The sequence below is a fragment of the Ricinus communis genome, chromosome 8 (assembly GCF_019578655.1).
Source record: "Ricinus communis isolate WT05 ecotype wild-type chromosome 8, ASM1957865v1, whole genome shotgun sequence".
Taxonomy (NCBI): domain Eukaryota; kingdom Viridiplantae; phylum Streptophyta; class Magnoliopsida; order Malpighiales; family Euphorbiaceae; genus Ricinus; species Ricinus communis.
In genome coordinates, this window is record NC_063263.1 from 20,019,420 (window position 1) to 20,037,725 (window position 18,306).

Sequence of the window (18,306 nt, forward strand, 5' to 3'; positions counted from 1 at the left end):
TCTGAAATGAGTACTCTTGATTCTTGAATGACATCAAGTGTAGAATTATGGGCCACTTAAATGAACTTAGTTCATAATTGTTGATCTGCACCAATATACAACATATTTCTATACTTCAATATACCATTCCCATAAGTAAAAAGGGGGCCTTGAGGTAGGCTGAATAGACAATTGAGTAATTAATTATTAAGCTAATGAATCACCAATATAGCTATGAATAACTTATGTTATCCATAAGGGCATCAATATGGAAATTGATAACATCGAACCATTAAGAAACTGTGGTCTTTTAGAAAGAGCATCTGCTACCATATTATCTGATCCCTTTCTTGTAACGAATGTTGTAATCCAGCCCAAATAGAAAGTACATAATGGAAATATGTAACCACATAATAAGTATCATGTAGAGCAATGCCTAGCCTAAAATTTGCCGGGACTATTCCAGTGAGTTCTCCTATGGTGAACAAAAAGATGAACCCTACAACAAATAACATACTCTACTTATTGACCAAAAACACACTTCGATAACTTCGTAAAAAGTTGGTGCTGCCTAAGCAATCGGAACACTTCTGTTAAATAATTCAAATGATTTTTCCATATAGAGCTAAATACTAATATATCATCAAAGAAGACAAATAAATTTTTGCAAATACTCAGCAAAAATAATGTTCATTAGAGATTGAAAAGTGGTTAAGGCATTGGTCAACCCAAAAGGCATGACCTTAAATTCATAGTGCCTAGTATGGATTCAAAAAGTTGTTTTATGAATATCATCAATACACATTTGTATTTAACCATCTTGAAGACGAAGTTTCGAAAAATAAGCTAACTCCTTTTTGGCTCATCAAGTAAATCATCAATAATAGGGATGAAGTACTTATCTTTAATAGTCAAAGAATTAAGCTCGCGATACTCCATGCAAAAACGCCATGAGCCATCCTTCTTCTCAACTAACAATACTAGAGGAGCATATGGACTAGTGCTGGGTTGAATTATAGACGATTGCAATATCTCTATCACTAATTTTTCAATCTTATTCTTTTGAAGATGAGAGTATCTATAAGGGTGAATGTTGACTGGTTAAGCATTTGGAACTAATGGAATTGCATGATCATGACTTCCGGCTGGAGGAAGAGACTTAGGTTCTTAAAAAATATCATTGAAATCATCCAGAATTTGTTGCAAATCTGGTGGATATGGCAACCCAGAGTCCACTTTTTGACTTTCCTGAATACAAAAAATCAGCCTATAGCTTTAACCAATTTCTTCTTAATATCTTTATGAAACTTATGAGCACTGATCATTTTCAAAGAACCTACATTGTCAATGCCTTGTAATTCCACTTTCTGCCCTTCATTCCTCAACATTGTCTTATCGACTTTCATATTAAAAGTCACAGACAGGGCTACAATATTTGATCCAATCAGTTCCAAGAATAAGGCCATATTCACCCAAAGGAAGTAATCTAAGGTTAAAATGAAAAATATATCTTGGATACTCCAAATAAAATTTTTGTAAATAGATTTGCTATACATTTTGGTCCTGTTTGCAATAGTTAATATAATAGACATAGCTCGATTAATAAAGCAGTTAATTTTATAAACCAAACTATCGTCTATAAAACTGTGTGAACTACTATAATCAATTAAAATTAAAACATCTTTCCAGCGAGTCTTACCCATGAGCTGGACCCGGAGTTAATTAAATAATCAATTTAAGAATAAAAAACTATAGAGTCAGCATAATTTTGCTGACTCATCCAACAATTTATTAGAAAAAAGAAAAAAAATAAAATGAAATGGTGCATTTTAAGCTTTCTTCTTCCTCGACACCAACCCACCAACCACCACTGCCAAAACAAATCCACGTCGGTTCAGCACCATCCTTCCCTCCACTACCACCGCAAGAAGAAACCTTAAATGGTGCATTTTAAGCTTTCTTCTTGTTTTTACATTTTTTGCTGCTGCTTTTAATTAATGGAAGAATAGCAGTGGAGAGATGGCTGAGACGCCAAGGAAAACGGGTGGTTATTTGTGAATTAAAGAACAATATGGAACATGGGTCACACCCACATTATTTTTGGCTAATATTTCTTCAAGATCTGGTGGGTACTGTTTGTTTGTTGTGAATAATCCGTAGCATGGATTCATTCAAAGAATGGGTACTGTGTGTTCTTTGTTATATTTTTCTTATTTTTGTGAAGAAGCATAACTCCTTATGTTAGAACCCTAGGTTGTCATTCTTAACTCCTTCAATTGGAGAAGGAGACTTGGTAAAAGAAAAAAGTTAGAAAAAAAGATGCAACGTGTCGTTTAGTTGAGTCAGCATTAACAAAAGCTGACTCAACTTTTTTTTTTTTAATAAGATTCTAATGACTAAGCAATCTGGCCTCCACATAGGCAAATATCATAGGAAAAACTCGACCAAAGTTGTTTTTGAAAAAAATAAATAAATTATGTTTATTTATATTTGAAAAATTTGAAAGAATCAGTTAGAAATGAAAAAAGAAATTAAAAAGTTTAGGTTTAAATAAGCCATTCAGTCTTTAAATAATTAACAACTTTATATTTTTTTTTATATATATAAACAAATAAATATATATATATATATATATATAAATATATATATATATATATAAATATATATATATGCGTAATTTATAAAATATCATTTTAAGTGGTTAGCTAATAAAAGTTTTGATCGACTGATTTATACAACTAGTAGCTAGATATTGATAGTTGATAGCTAATAATTAATAAATTAAATTATTTAATAAAATTTTGTTATAAATATTATAATTATTTAATTATTAAAAATAATTTTAAAATAATATTATTTATTATAAAATATAAAAATCTAATTATATAAAATCAATTTAAAGAAAATTATTACTATTAAGTTTTAATAAAAATAAAAATTTTTAAATAAATTATCTGTTGATAAAAAAAATTCTAAAATAGAATTGATACAGTCAGCAGATTATATCTAAATCAAACACTCTTATAATAAATGAAGTTACGAAGATGAATAGACAGTTGATAAACCATGGATGAACTAGAAGATCCCCATTCTTATATTTAATTCAAATAGACCTTTACCATCAATGAAAATTGTTAGGCTTAACAACTATTGCTATAATTATTTAAAAAGGAACGAAGTTAATTTCTTGAAAATTTATTAATTTGTTAAAATGTTAAACATAAGATGGTGGACTAGAGTCCATATTATTATATTTCGATTCCTTGTTGAGATTTTTTAATAAAAATATATACATAAATGCTAGATAAAGAAAAATATTAATAAGAGATGTATGTGAAATATTTCTAAGGTCAGAACATTATACGACTCCTATTGAAACCTGTTTTGTTCATCAAGCAACCCGGACCCGGTTCTAGTTCGAGTATAACCTTTTACTAAACTACGATCTAAGTAACAAATATCTCTTTTGATAAATATCAAAAACCATATACAAATGACAATAAATTAAAAAAAAAAAAGATAATCATTGGTAACACAATGAAACTAAATAATCGAATGAGATATTCCATTGCTTTTATTTAAAGCTATTTCAGATTTCAAACTATCAAAATAGAAATAAGATTTAATTTGATTCATAAATTCATGATAGAAACGTAATTTTCCTTTTTTCTAAAAAAAGAATTAAACTAATTTAGTTTAATCTTTTATTTCTTTTTTATTCAAATGACCTTATTTAAGAGACAACTTAACTCACTTTTTATTAAAATAAGAGTAGAATTGATGAAAAGATTTTAATAAACCAGACTCCTTTGACTAGCATTTATTTATAAATATTTAAACTATAAAAAAGCTGTTGAGAATTACTAAATTATTAATTTATTCATTTCAAAAAAATTATTTTTCTATTTCTCAGGAGAGAGTAACTACCAATCACGTACCTAAGGGGTAATTTGAGAAAAAAAAATGGACTAATTTGGCTTAAAAGGTAAAAAAAAAAGTCAAATTGGACTTTATTCTATTAAAATATTAAAAAAATATTTGATTCAACTTTTCATATTAGCCGATAACTAATTGAACAAAATCTATTTTGTAAAATTTTAATATCAAAATCTAGTAGCTGAACAAAATATCAAAATTTAATAGCTGAACAAAATCTGGCAGTGGTTGGAATAGATGCTCTTAGGAGCTTTTTGGTCAATAAAATATTTTTACACAAACCTATTTATGATATTCAATAATTTTTAAAAATATTCTCTTTAAACTACACACTCATTGTTCATAACACACTCATTGTTCCTATTTCTATCACTATTAGTCCCTTTGCTTACGGTCCAATTACTAGGACTTTATATATATATATATATATATATATGTTTGATAGTAAAATTTTGAATGTTTTTGCTTTTGTATTTTGTACATTTCGGCATCAATTTCAGAAAGCCTGTTTGTAGCAGCCATAGCCATACGTGCTATTACTCAATTTCTTTGATTTGAATTTGATGAAGTGAAAACACTATCACCCTAAAAAAACCAAACTCTGCCTTACGTAGAGTTGCCAGAGTAGGATTAACCGCCCCAAGTACTTTTTTTACCCAAGGGTTTGCTACTTCAGGCCTTTTAACTCACACGCATATATATATATATTAAGAAACAAAGTTTGTTCATTTAGGCATTTTGCTGCTGTTTTTTTTTTTTTTTTTTTGTGTTCTTCTAATTCTTGAAATATTAATAACTCATTAATATTTGTAAAACAATTATGATCAGCTGAACCAAACTAACTATGGGTCTGCTGTTGCATGTGCTGCAAAGCAATTTTCCGGCATTACTAACCCCTTAAATCTTGGAGCTGCTGGCAATTGTAGAAGGGTTGCTTTTGGGCACTGCTAATGGTTTGCTTAACATTTTGATCAGAAGTGATTCTCTGCAATCAATTCAAGTGATCAACAAGTGAAATCAAGTCCATTACTGATATTTTTGTTTTGTCAAACAAATAGTTTTAGCTCCTGCACTTTTTCATTTTGTAAATGGCAAACTGAATTGCCTGCCTCCCTGTCTCCAGTAGTTGGCTTGTTTGTGCTGGGTCCATTGTAGCCCTCCTGTTATGTAATTTTCATGCTGCCTATGTAATGAATCTAAAGTTCTATCTTGGTTTAAAAGAAAGTATTTTGCCATCATCAACAATAAGAAAGAACCATAAATTTAAAAGCCAATGCAGCCTGAACCTGGTCAGAAGGTTACAACTAAAATTTTCAACTACCATCCTCACTTCATGAAGGTCCACTTCAAAGTTTATAGCTCACAAATGCAAGCAATATCAACACAGTAATCAAGTAATTGTTGTTGATCTCTCTCACCCACTAAATACCATGCAAATGGGTTTCCGAAATTGTCAATCAGGTAATGTTAAGCTACTGAAAGTAATTGATTATTTGGTGGCGGATTATTACCTCATGTCACCAGATGTCCTGAACCACTAGACGATTGGGCCGCATTGCGCTACTGGTAGGTACTTAACTGTCTAGTTCTGCATCCTATATATATGATTTTTGGTTATTGCATAAAGTTACCAGTTTAACACGACTTCCAAATCCCAAACCCAAACCCCAGCAACAGCCTACTAACCCAACGCCTCTCTAGCATCAGCGGGCTGCCCAATTCCTCCTTCCATTCAGCAACTCGAGGTAATGCTACGTGTTCTTGGAATTTTTAATATTTCTGTTAATTTATGGATTTGTGAAATTTGGGATTTTTCCATCTTGTACTAATATGCGATCCCTGTCTTCATTTCTTTGTCGATTTATTAAATTTTTTATCACTTGGGTTCTATTTGAATGTAAAAAAGAACGTGTATTTTTAGCGAAAAAGAACATGTATTTTTTTACAAAAATTAAATTAAATTAATTAATGGATGGATTGAAGCATTATTGGGTGTCAGCAAGTATGAAGGATATTTCCTGCTATTGATTAAAACTTTTGGTATGCTTTATGTTGTCTATAATTAGGATATGTTATATGAAGGATATTTCCTGCTATTGATTGAGATTTTTCGTATGCTTTATGTTTTATATAATTAGGATATGTTATCATCAGTCCTCAGAATAGTAATGTCTTTTTTCTGTTTGATGAAATCCCTCAATCAGAATCTTTTTGTCTTTTTCTTAACTAACTATTAGTCAATATGTGAAGTTTACTAATTCAGTATGAAGTTAATGAAGATGTGGTATATTCACTTACAAAGCTTAGCTCTTTATTCTTTATGTTATGTTTTTTATTTTATTTTTATTTTATTTTATTTTATTTTGATACTGGTTAGAGATGTTTAAATTTTGGAAAATAAGTTGTGAAAGTTTTCCTGACAGTCGTTGGATTAGTTATGTTGCTGCTGTGTTATTCCTGTGTTTGATTCGACCTGCAAGATCTGTTGGGTTTTTGAGCAATGAGTTACTCGAGTTTAGAAACTTTTATGGGCAAATTCTTGAAAAAGCCTTAAAATTTTAGTTACTACTTTGTTCTTGTAATATGGGAATTTTACAGCAGGGAAAAGAAGATGATAGTGTAAATGAATGGTAAAGTTAAGGGTGACTGGACTATAACTTTTAAGGTAGAAGAAGTTAGATATCTGCAGCCTTTAGGGTAAAAGAGGTTTCTTCTATTGATCTCAATCATAAAGAAATGGAACAGCTCCTCTGCTCCTTTTATATGTGGGGCAATAGGGTTGTCTAGAACTAGTTTTGAATGAAGATTGATTAGTGAAAAATCAAGAAAAAAGAGTGAGAGGAGTAGGAAGCTTGAAATTCTTGACCCTTAAGTCATAGTAATTTGATTAGCCTTGGGATTCAAAATGTAACAAATGCATCTTCTGATATGCTTTTTATGCTTTTGCATACGTCCTATTCTGTGAATGAGAATAGATGCCAATTATTTAAGTCCTGAATTCTTAAAACATGCGTAATTATTTGAAGTTTTAGGTCTGCCTTTCTCTCATCTCCCAAGGGGGAGAGAGTTCACCTACTCTGGTTAGATGTGATTTGTAGAATGTTCATGGGTAGTTAATGACTAATTAGAATCTTTCTTTTACTGTTGCTGATATGTAGGGCCTCTGCTATAGTTGGATTTCTGCTGCTATATTCTAGCTGCTTTTGGTGGATTCCTCCAAGTATATAAAGTACCGAATGATGAAAGTACAGCATATAAATTGACTCTTAACAAATGGTCTTCCTATCATTGCTAAGTAGAGAACAAGGTTTCCAATTTCTGTGCAGATGCCGAAGAGGATTCAATTACCAGCAAACATTCAGTCTAGTGAATGTTAAATTGAAATGGGTGAAAGATAGAGCATTGGATACTCTTGTGGCTGGTCAGACAGATCTTAAAGCAACCTGCCTCCTTACGTCCATCATCTCCTCAGCTCCTCTTTGCTGCCTTCCGATATATCATCTCACTCCACACCGCCGACAGCTATGTCTACCCCATGATCTTAAGCTCTCTACATTTATCAGAAGATATCCTACTATCTTCCAAGAATCTCACATTCTTGATAGCGGAGGTACTCGGGTTCCCTGCTTTCAGTTGACCCCTGAAGCCTCAAATATACATAAAGAAGAATTCCAAATCCTTCAGCAGAACCAAATGGATCTCATTCAAAGACTTTGCAAACTGCTCATGCTCACAAAGGATAGGATCCTTCCATTACAAACAATTGACCAGCTAAAATGGGACTTGGGATTGCCTTATGATTATTGTAATACCTTGATTCCGAATCATCCTGATTTATTTTCTTCAGTTCGACTCCCTGACGATCGTATTGGCTTAAAACTTCAAATGTGGGATGATACTCTTGCTGTCTCTCAGTTGCAGAAGAATGCGGCATTCCAACAAAAAGAAGAAGATGTGAAAAGTGGTTGCTTAGCATTTCCAATTCGATTCACAAGGGGTTTTGGCTTGAAGAGGAAGTGCATGGAATGGTTAGAGGAGTGGCAGAGCCTTCCTTATACTTCACCTTATTCTGATGCCTCACATTTAGATCCACGTACGGATGTATCTGAGAAGAGGATTGTTGGAGTCTTTCATGAACTTCTCCACCTCACAATACAGAAGAAAACTGAGCGTAAGAATGTAAGTAATCTCCGTAAATCATTGTCTCTGCCTCAGAAGTTCACTAAAGTGTTTGAGCGCCATCCTGCAATTTTTTATATCTCTATGAAGTGTGATACTCAGACTGTTGTTCTCAGAGAAGCATATGATGGTCAACAACTCTTGCAAAAACATCCTCTAGTTGATATCAGGGAAAGATATGCAAGCTTGATGAGTAGAGGGCTTTTAGACAGAAGTAGGGGCTTATACAAGAAAAATACAACAGCTAGTCTAGAAGACTCATTAGAGGTTGTCCAAGGCAATGAACCCCGCCAAGACGATTCTTGCTGAATTGTAATGTTGGTGCAGTTATTGTTACTTGGAAATCATTTTAGTTGTGATTTCCAGCGCTTGATTTTTATTAAATCTCTAAACCTTAACGATTGGGTATAGTTGGTTACCAGCAATACATTATTAAAATGTTTTTAAGGTTTCTCAACCTTAATCCTCTATCTTCTGCTTTTAGCTTATAAGACTTCTTTAAAATAATTTACAGATTTTTGAGTGTCATTCTTCAAGCAATCGAATTTGTATATAAGAAAGTACCAACTTTTGAACAATTCAAGCATCCATAAATAGTTTCTGCCCATGTACAAATCAGTGCAACTTAATGACTTTTTTCCCAGTGGTTAATGAAACTCATTATAAGCACAATGAAAAATCTATGAAGATCAGTAGTAGGTATTGGAAAAAGACTTCAAGAAAGTAGCGCACAATTTTCTTTCTTTAAGATTTTCTACATCAGCTGTTGACACCTCATTGAAAAGGTTATCTAATCAGCAAATCGGACTCTCTCCATTTCTTCCCCTGAACAAATTCCTAATTCAAAAGGTAGTTCAAGTGGACCTTTACGATCGGAAGTGATAATATTAGGCCTAACAAGGAAGGGGTATGATTATTGTGCCTTGGTCATTGTCCTGGCTAATCTCTAAATGCACCAGAAAAAATAATATTGGATTCTGTCATTCTGAAACAATATTTGCCTACCTTTCCCAGTAACTAATGCGGGGGTAAACGCAAGCTAAAATGTTACATGCAATTCAAGTTGTTTATATGTGACGATTATCCCTTTCAAATGCTCATCTGTTGACACCACCCTGACAGTATAGTTACAAAAGGAGCATAGCATGCATAATTTAACATTGTCTTCAAACATATATAACTCTAGTTACATAAATCAAATATTTACTAATATTCAGTATATCTCTTGTTGGCATTTCATCCGCCATAAATAATGTGCACCCTCCTGAAGCCCTTTCTATCCATAACAAAAGAAAATCAGGCTTCCCCTTCAACCAGTTTTGCCATCTCTACGTTTTTCAAAAGCCACCTTCACCAAATAACATATGATCTACTCTTTACCAGAATCAACAAAATATCTGCAACGCCATGATTACTCCAGTGTGGATTAAGCAAAACTCAAAGCTTAAGATGACCTCCACTCAATCCAATTGAGGTAAAAATCACTGCAAACTCAGCATTCCACTTCCAAGCAAGAAAAATCAATAATCTAAGACTAACCCTTCTAAGTAATTCATTTGCTGCATTAGAGAGAGAGAGAGAGAGAGAGAGAGAGAGTGATTTTACATGCCAACTAAAGCAGATTTTGGTTTCTCTATGTAAAACTAATACTTGCAGCATATATAACCATCTAATTTCCATCTATACCATTTGACAGGGATTGAGAATGTACTATCAAGTACAAGGATTATTTTTAAAAGAATATCTTCCATTAGCAACCAGTGTGACTTTAATGTTTTTTCAGGGGCATGCATGCTTGATAGTCCACAAACATATGTTACAGCAATATGCAGATATACATATTTTTCCTCACATTCTAAGATGTTCTTAGTTCATACTACTCACCTAAATGCATTCAACAAGTGATGCACACACTACTATATGCTTACCAGATGTGAATCCTAAGAGCATCAGCAAGAGCATAATGTTTATAACAAAGAGCATTTAAGGAATATTTAAATATAAAGAGTAAAAGATTTTATTTAAGTCCAATACGCTTTAAAGTCTGCTCTTTATTTTACTTTTATTTTCATAAGCATTAATGATTTTAAGTTCTATTTCCTTTCCTTTTCAACTTTAGCCAATAAAAAATAAATTAAAAATATTAATTAATAAAGTGTATGAAAACTTGTAATGAACTTATTAAACTCAAAATCGAGAGTAAAGTTCGGCTTTCCAAATGTAGAGAGCCAAACCAACTCTTTACTTCATTTTAAACAATAAAGGGTGCATTAGACTTCTTATTTTGTAATACTATCTTTAAAATAATGAATTTGATATATATAAAGTGCATTTGAGATGCTCTAATAACTATTTCTACAAATTTCTTTATTTAAATAACTATTTTACTGCTCTCATAATCTTATATTTCTATTCTTTGGGCCATAAATGAATATCAACTAGCACATACAAATGGTACCTATCATCTAAGCAAAAGCAGAAAAGAAGCAAAACCAGATTGAACTACCAATTTTCATGACATAGATTTATATAAAAATGGACAGAATACTAGACAGCCAATTTAAGTCAATAAATAGAAATGAACAGAGAGTAACAAATTCCACATAAGGACATTAGCATTCATTAAATATAAAACTTCACGTTTAATAGACTAAAGGGGAAGAATTTTCTAATGAATTACATGAAATGACACCAAAATCTCTGGTAAAAGACTCCACTCCAACGGGAACTTCCACTCAAACTGGATCTCCAAGCGCCTTAGAAAGAGAGGGCTTAGTTAGAAAGGCTTTAGGAAGGGAAGACTCTAAAGGAGACTGCTCTACAGGGGACTGCGGGGGATGAAACTAGGAAATCTTAATACTCACTGGAACTACACATTTGAAGCTAGGACAGAAACGAAGAAGGCTCCTCCGAAAATCTCCTTGACGAAAAGAAATTCTTAGGCAGAGTTGTTCTACCACATGGCTATTGATAAAACAAATAAAAACTCACCACATCAAAAAAATTTCATAATTGCCATCACTAAATTATTTCCTTGACCATGCATAAATATAATTTATGCTGACATGGCTTGCTCCTATTAGTTTATCCTAAATGAAAACTTGTAAACCAAATTTGCCTAAGAATTTCTTCTCCATCATGGTACAAGTCTCAGACACCATTAATGGTAACACAATGAATCAATATAATTGGAAATGACACTCAACAATTTTCATTGCATGTTTAACAGTTAAAAAAGCTATGGATCGAGATAAATGCGAGCCAAAGAAAGAACTCCAAGCATGAGATTTAAGGTAAAAAATTTCATTGCTTTAGACAACCACCACAGGTTGATCAATGCCAATTACCTGTTCTGAGAATAGCCAACTATCACCCAATATGAAGTCAGCATCACCTACAAAATGACAAGATCCCAAAAACATGTAGTGTACCGATCTAAAGCCAAATAAAATGAAAATCCAGTCACAATTTCACAGATTGCAAACCACCAAAATACAAATATGAACTATTTAGTCATTACCAATTAAAAGAGTCCCAGAAACCTAAAAGTCAATACAGCCTCAACCTGATCAGAAAGTTCAACTAAAATTACAACCACCAAAGTTTATGTGTCACAATTGCAATATCAACACAGTAAAAGTGTCAGGGTTTCCAAAAGCTACTGGTGCTAATTATCAATCAGCTATGTAAGCTACTGGAAGTAATTGACTAGTTAAGAAGAGTTATTGATGGCCCATTACTAGTCAGTTAATATTTGCCATTTACCTGCTCAATAATTAGTCTCTCTGACCAAAAAGTTTGAAAAATAATAAAGTCATTTTAATCTTAGGCTATGAAGCTGACACTCCTAGGGGTTGCCGTATGCGTTTTCCCGAGGGACATGCCGAGGACGCATATGGAACATGCCAGAAAACATGTTCTTTGTTTTTCTTTTTTACAGATGGGAACACGCAAGGGAGACGCCAACAGGAAGTAATAAACTTTGCAAAATTTTGGGGAAATCTTGAAAAATATGGGGTACTTTTTAAAATAAGTTAAAAGTTAATGGATCAAATTATAAAAATATAAAACATAAGTCTCTTAATAAAACACTAACCACACTTAATCTCTATACTTCTCACGCTTATTTCAACAAACAGAAATCCCTCTCTCTACTTCTCTATCTCTTCAATTTGTTCCCCACTTTATCTCCATCTGAAATTCTTTTACACAAACTTGTTTCTTTCTTAAATATTGTTATTTGTAGATGAAGTGGGTGAAGATGAAGAGATTGAAAATTTTTAAACTTCTAATTTCATTTTTATGAATGGAATTTATATAAAATTTATATTATACAATTATTATCATTTTCTATATACATATATATTAACTTTTTCATGTCCCTGCCATATCCATACCTTTACCCGTGTCCACATCCATGTCCGTGCTTCATAGATCTTAGGCATTAAAGATAAATGTTTTTGCAGTAAAAGGGAATTTATGCCGGTGAATGAATATCTCCTAAGGTTTTCTTCACTTGCAAAGAAACTCTCTAATCTCTCTAATTCATTCTCTATTTTCTCTACAAGATGGATGAGAAAGATCAAAGCATCAAAGAAATCTCTCCCTGTCTCTCTGCTTTGACACTAGGGCATTATGATAAGCAGATGCCATTTCATGTGGATTTTCTAGGGGTTCTTTATAGCAACTTAATGAAAAGGGGAAAAAATATCTCTAAGAGAGCCAAGTAAGACAGCAAGAGACCTAAGATACAAAACTTGTAAATTTTTCCCAAGAACAAAGTGGAACAATTTCTTTTTTAACAATCAAAAGAAAAATATAATGAAATTGTCGTCATCTCCTAAAACAAAAATAATTTACCTCTTCAATCATGTCGCACTATTCAATACTTTAAATGACAGCTCAATTTCCTAAATAAATGACATGGATATAAAGCAAGATGTCAAGCAAAATGGTAGATTATAAAAGAAAGATGCAATAAAGAAAATAGATCAGTTCCCTTGATTGCTATAGTAGAGATGTGCTTAGTTCATCAGCTCATTTTCACTTCAAGCTGCCATCTTGCCCTATGATCAGATGCCAGACATTAAGCCTGTTAAAGAAAGGGAGCATACAAATCAATGCTACTGATAATCCACTTATGTAAACTTTGGTATTCGTCAACTTCCCATATTTAAGGAAAAATTAAAAGATAAGAAAAAGAATGTTATGACCTTGAATTGTATATTACTATCAAAATAAAGAACCTACTATTTTGTAACACAAGCTGTATTTGCTTCTTAAAACTTTTTCAGGGAATAAAAACTTCCAGTGAAATCAGTTCAGTAGCAAACATATGGAGAAGATTTGTATTTGATGTCTTCAATGCACTTGGAATAGTTTCAAGCACCAAAGGGAATGCTAAAAGAGGGTTGAGAACACTAAAAATAGAGCAATTGTTAAACCAGACAGTGGGGCATATATTCTTGTTAGCAAACTGAAGCATATATCTAAATAGCAACCATGATGTCCTCTGCAATCATATTACCATTATACAGCCAACTAAAATTGCAGAACCAAAAGAGCATTATCAATCTATACAAATAGGATTTGCGAAAGCATTGGCTAGTGAAACCAAAGCAGGAAATCAAACACACAAAAAAAATAAAATTCAAGTCACACTAATGAAATAGCTAACTGCAATTAGTCCAACAAAAATGTTAAAACTTTGAAAAATAATGCAAGATTTCAGATTAATTTAATTCGAATCATCTACATATAGGCTTCTCATATTAAAGTGCTAACAAGACAATTATGAAAGATTTAAAAGAAAAGAATACTAATAAGAAAACAGTAGAGTAAAATAAAATAAACAATCAGCAGAAGAAGCATACAGAGAAGTCTATTGAGATAAATTTCTAGTGCTACGACCAACCAAGAACTTGTGATATGTGAAAAATCACCTTAGAATTCAAGCCCAAATACCACTAAGATAATTGATAGTGTAAAACTAGTTATATCTCTGGCATGGATGAAAAAGATTTGTGAAATCAACCTCAACCTGTTTGAAACAGAAGCTTAGTCAAGTTCACCTGGAATTTATCTAAGCATATTAAAAAAAAATAAACAAAAACACAAAAGAATTAAACAATCTTAACCAAGAGGACTCACAACCAGTTTATTCTGATATTCACTGGTGCATGAATTAAGCTCGCCTTTTACTGAGGCGCCATGAATTAGGTTCATGATATCTATCATAAAGTGGTTCAATTCGTTCTTGGCGTTTGTGCTTGCTCATCTTCATTAGATCTGAGGCTTTAAATAATCTCGGTGCCAGCTCTACAAGCCATGTAGGCTGTATGGCAGTAATCTCATGCATGTACTCCTTCCTTGTCATTACCACCTCATGATAGATAACCCAAACTGGTTGTATCTGGAAAAGTGCACTGCTAGGGTGGATATAAACAGTCTGGTCGCTAACTAGGGTCCGATAACCCCCCTGTGGATCCCTTCTAGCTGCGTGGAAAAAGAATCCTGCTGCAATAGCTTTTCTTATCTTAGTAGAATCCTTTCCAGCACTGACAACATCCAACTTATATTTATCCATGATGGTCAAAAGCTGTTTCCTGACATCCTGTGCCCTCTTCAAAGATCGATATTGAAGAAAATTCTCAGAACACCAAGGTGCCGAGAAACCCTTTTCTTTCCAGTCCGCATACACAGCAAGTAAAGTCAGATGATCTCCTTCTGAATGGAGAAAGTTAGCCCTCCTTTGATCTGCTTGAGCTTGTTTCTTCTTAGGCCGGTAGAAAATGTTACCAGTCTGTATCATGGCAATAATAGTCAAAATCTCATCACTGCACCCAAGGTCTATACTAGCCAACAACATTTTAGATAATGGTGGTTCAAGAGGAAACTCAGCCATTAGCCTCCCTGTTTTTGTTAGAAGTCCCTCATAATCAAGAGCCCCTAGACCATAGAGTTGTTGCATAGCAGAAATGAGGGCTTGGGATGAAGGTGGATCCATAAAATCAAAAGAGAAGAGGTCTCTAATTCCCATGGCCATCAAGGTGAGTGTAGGATACGCAAGGTCAATCCTTTGAATTTCTGGAGTTGTGGCAGGGGACATCTCATTGCGAAATGCACTCTCAGTGTATAGACGGTAACACTTTCCAGGGCCAGTACGCCCAGCACGTCCAGCACGTTGTTTGGCTGATGCTTGTGAAATAGGGGTTACAAGCAGAGAATCAACCCCTATCTTTGGATTATATAGATTTTGTTTCATAAATCCAGGATCAACAACATAAAAAATTCCATCAATTGTCAAAGATGTCTCAGCAATATTGGTTGCCACAACCACTTTCCGCTTCCCTTGTGGAGCTGGTTCAAATATCATTGATTGCATTTCACCTGGAAGTGCACTATAAACCGGCAAGATAATCAACTCTGGAACATCTTTACCTAGTTCTTTCATCTTCATATCGAGTGACTCACAAGCGCAATCTATTTCTTCTTGGCCTGTCAAAAAGAGGAGAATGTCTCCTTCAGGTTCTGTCAAGTGGATTTGCAGGACTGTTATAAGAGCTGCACCGAGGTAATCATTTTCTGGCTGTTTGGTATATAATATCTCCACAGGAAAAGATCTTCCAGGGATAGTGAAAATGTTGCAGTCAAAGAAATAACCAGAAAATTTTTCTGCATCAAGTGTCGCAGATGTGACAATCAGACGAAGATCACATCTCCTTTTCAAAAGCTGCTTCAGCAGGCCGAAAAGAACATCAGTGTAAGTTGTCCTCTCATGAGCCTCATCAAGCATTATGACAGAGTACTGAGACAGATTCTTGTCTGTCAAAATTTCCCTGAGAAGTAAACCCTCTGTCATATATTTGATCACAGTATCAGGTCCAGTGCAATCCTCAAAGCGAATAGCATAACCAACTTCCTCTCCTAAACGGCATCCAACCTCTTCAGCTACCCTCTTCGCTACAGAAATTGCAGCTACCCTCCGAGGCTGTGTACACGCAATCTTCCCTCCAGCTGTGTATCCAGCCTCCGCAAGATACTGGGTTATCTGAGTAGTCTTCCCTGAACCAGTCTCACCAATCACCACAAGCACCTGATTATCAAGCACAGCTTGAATTAATTCCTTCTTCAACTTGTAAATTGGCAAGCTATGCCTCTGTTCCTGAAAAGATAACTTCGGCCTCAGCCCAAAAGTAAATGACTTCTGAAATGCATCCTTCTTCCACTTTGGCATGTTAAATGCAGATAAATCAACACCTCTGATCTCCTGTGCCAAACACCTGTCTCCAATCTCTGGAATTGGGTCTTCCCAAGAACGATTAAGATCCTTGGGTATGCAATCAACCATCCTCCTCATCTTCTCTTCTATTATCTCTCTTCGTTCCTTCATGAGGGCAGACTGAAGTGCGGCTGAACGACACAATGACCCATCTGGATTCTTCATAATCTTCACAGGCGACATATCAATACCACTACTATGACTCGTCTTCCCATGCAAAAATGCTGGCTCATCATCATTCAACTCTATCTCAATCCCTTGCTCAACGTTAGGATCATCATCATCCTCTTGACTAATTGGATACTCACTCAAACCCAAAACACCTGAAGCAATCAGCTGATTCACATCATACCTATCTGGAGAATTCATTCTCTCCATCTTTACCATCCTTGTTTTAGCATCATAATAGGCCTCCTCTATATGAATTCCGCTAACACCAGTCTTACTCAAGCCTCTTTCCATCTTGCACAATCCCAAATCCTCACCAATTGTATTCCGCTCCTCACCAATAGTATTCCGATCGACAACATCCTTCATAGAAAGCCTCAATCCTTTTTGACCAGGAGAATCAGAAACAACTTTCACATAAACCTCATCCCCTCTCCTAACCTCTTTCCCAACCAAAAAATCAGATTGATGAAGCAAACCCTCTTTCCCTCCAAAGTCATCATCACCATCCAATTGAACAAAGCATCCTTTAGCCATGACTCTTGAAACCCTACCCCTGTAGACAGCACTCCCAATTCTACCACCCTCTGATTTGGGCGGAGGAAGAATGGAATGAATGGCAGTGATGAAAGTTCTGACCAAATAGTCAGGCCATTGAGCACCATTTCGCTTCAATTTAGAATCAAATTGATGGAAAGTATCAGAATTACGACCCAAATGAATAACAAATTCGGCCAATTCTTTGTCAGCAAACCCAAGGTGAGTTTCAAGATCAGAACAAATCTTAGATACTAGTGAAAGGTATTCTAATTTATTCAAATCCGTAGCCATGGAAACCCAAAACAAAAACAAAAACAAAAACAAAAGGATTCAATAACAGTAATAAATTAATAAAAAAAAGCAATAAAAATTTCAAAAAATAAAATAAGGACTTGGCTTTCAAGTACCTGTTTTCTACAATGATTTTGTGTCGGGCTGTTCTGGGTTTGATGTACTGTAGAAATGGAAGATAAACAGTCAACAGAATTTGTATTTAAACAGAGACTGGCAATTGGAATTTTCAATATTCAAAGTTGATAACTTTTCTGTTTTTATTTCGTTTGGAAGGTTCCAAAAGTTTTCATGCGTCAAAGACAGGCCGCTGTTTGTTTTAGAATCCTCTACTTCCCCGAACTTCAATTCCCATACAATTTCTTTTCTTTTTCCTAAAGAGGAAATTGCTTTCTGCATGGCCCATTACCTAACAAACTTCCGAGAAAATCAGCAAAAATACACACACGGACTAGAAAAAAAGAAAGAAAGAAACGGCATGTCGTTTAACTTCTTAAGACTGCTTCTCTGCCTTCTACTCTTTCATCGGCAATTATGAAATATATCTCCTGCTATTTTATGCTTTATGTTGTATACAACGAGGGATACGTTATCATTGGTGCTTAAGATAATAATGTCCTTTTTCGGTTTGATTAAATTCCTCAGTGAGAATCCATTAATTATGTTTTTCATTTCTTTGAAGGATGTATTTAATTAAATTTTTAAAAATTTCAATGGAGTTTATAAGTCAAAATATATTTAATAATAATTTTTAAAAAATTTATATATATTATGAGGTATTTAATAAAAACTTTTAAAAAGTCCATAAAATTAAAAAATATTCAACTATAATTTTTATAAATTTTTTGAAAGTAAGTTAATATTTAAAAATTCATTAACTTCTATTGAAATGAACTTTTATATACTTGTAATAATTTTTTATGCATTTGTTA

The 18,306-nt window shown here is 33.7% G+C and overlaps 2 protein-coding genes across 17 annotated transcripts; one reads left to right on the forward strand and one right to left on the reverse strand.

Annotated features, from left to right (window-relative positions):
* The first annotated feature begins 4,427 nt into the window (after positions 1-4,427).
* Positions 4,428-8,551, forward strand: LOC8268661 (protein WHAT'S THIS FACTOR 9, mitochondrial). The gene is made up of 3 exons (XM_015727539.3): positions 4,428-5,481; positions 5,587-5,660; positions 7,074-8,551. The coding sequence occupies exon 3, from the start codon at positions 7,189-7,191 to the stop codon at positions 8,401-8,403; it is 1,215 nt and encodes a 404-aa protein (XP_015583025.1). The 5' UTR covers positions 4,428-5,481; positions 5,587-5,660; positions 7,074-7,188; the 3' UTR covers positions 8,404-8,551.
* A 670-nt stretch (positions 8,552-9,221) lies between these two features.
* On the reverse strand, positions 9,222-17,843 carry LOC8268663 (probable pre-mRNA-splicing factor ATP-dependent RNA helicase DEAH5). Of its 16 annotated transcripts, none has more exons than XR_007217151.1 (5): positions 14,245-17,461; positions 14,037-14,134; positions 12,955-13,186; positions 11,442-11,488; positions 9,222-9,491 (listed from the first exon to the last, which is right to left on the reverse strand). XR_007217151.1 is itself a non-coding variant. In XM_002532630.4 (2 exons), the coding sequence occupies exon 1, from the start codon at positions 17,372-17,374 to the stop codon at positions 14,279-14,281; it is 3,096 nt and encodes a 1,031-aa protein (XP_002532676.1). In that variant the 5' UTR covers positions 17,375-17,461; the 3' UTR covers positions 13,928-14,134; positions 14,245-14,278. The 16 variants fall into 16 exon arrangements, 1 of the variants encoding a protein (XP_002532676.1); XR_007217148.1 differs by having other exon boundaries at positions 9,222-9,653; XR_007217145.1 differs by having other exon boundaries at positions 9,222-11,058.
* Between the last annotated feature and the right edge of the window lie 463 nt (positions 17,844-18,306).

Excerpts from the sequence above, each read along its gene's own strand:
- LOC8268663 (XM_002532630.4), bottom strand. The coding sequence starts at position 17,374 with ATGGCTACGGATTTGAATAAATTAGAATACCTTTCACTAGTATCTAAG.
- LOC8268661 (XM_015727539.3), top strand. The coding sequence starts at position 7,189 with ATGGTCTTCCTATCATTGCTAAGTAGAGAACAAGGTTTCCAATTTCTG.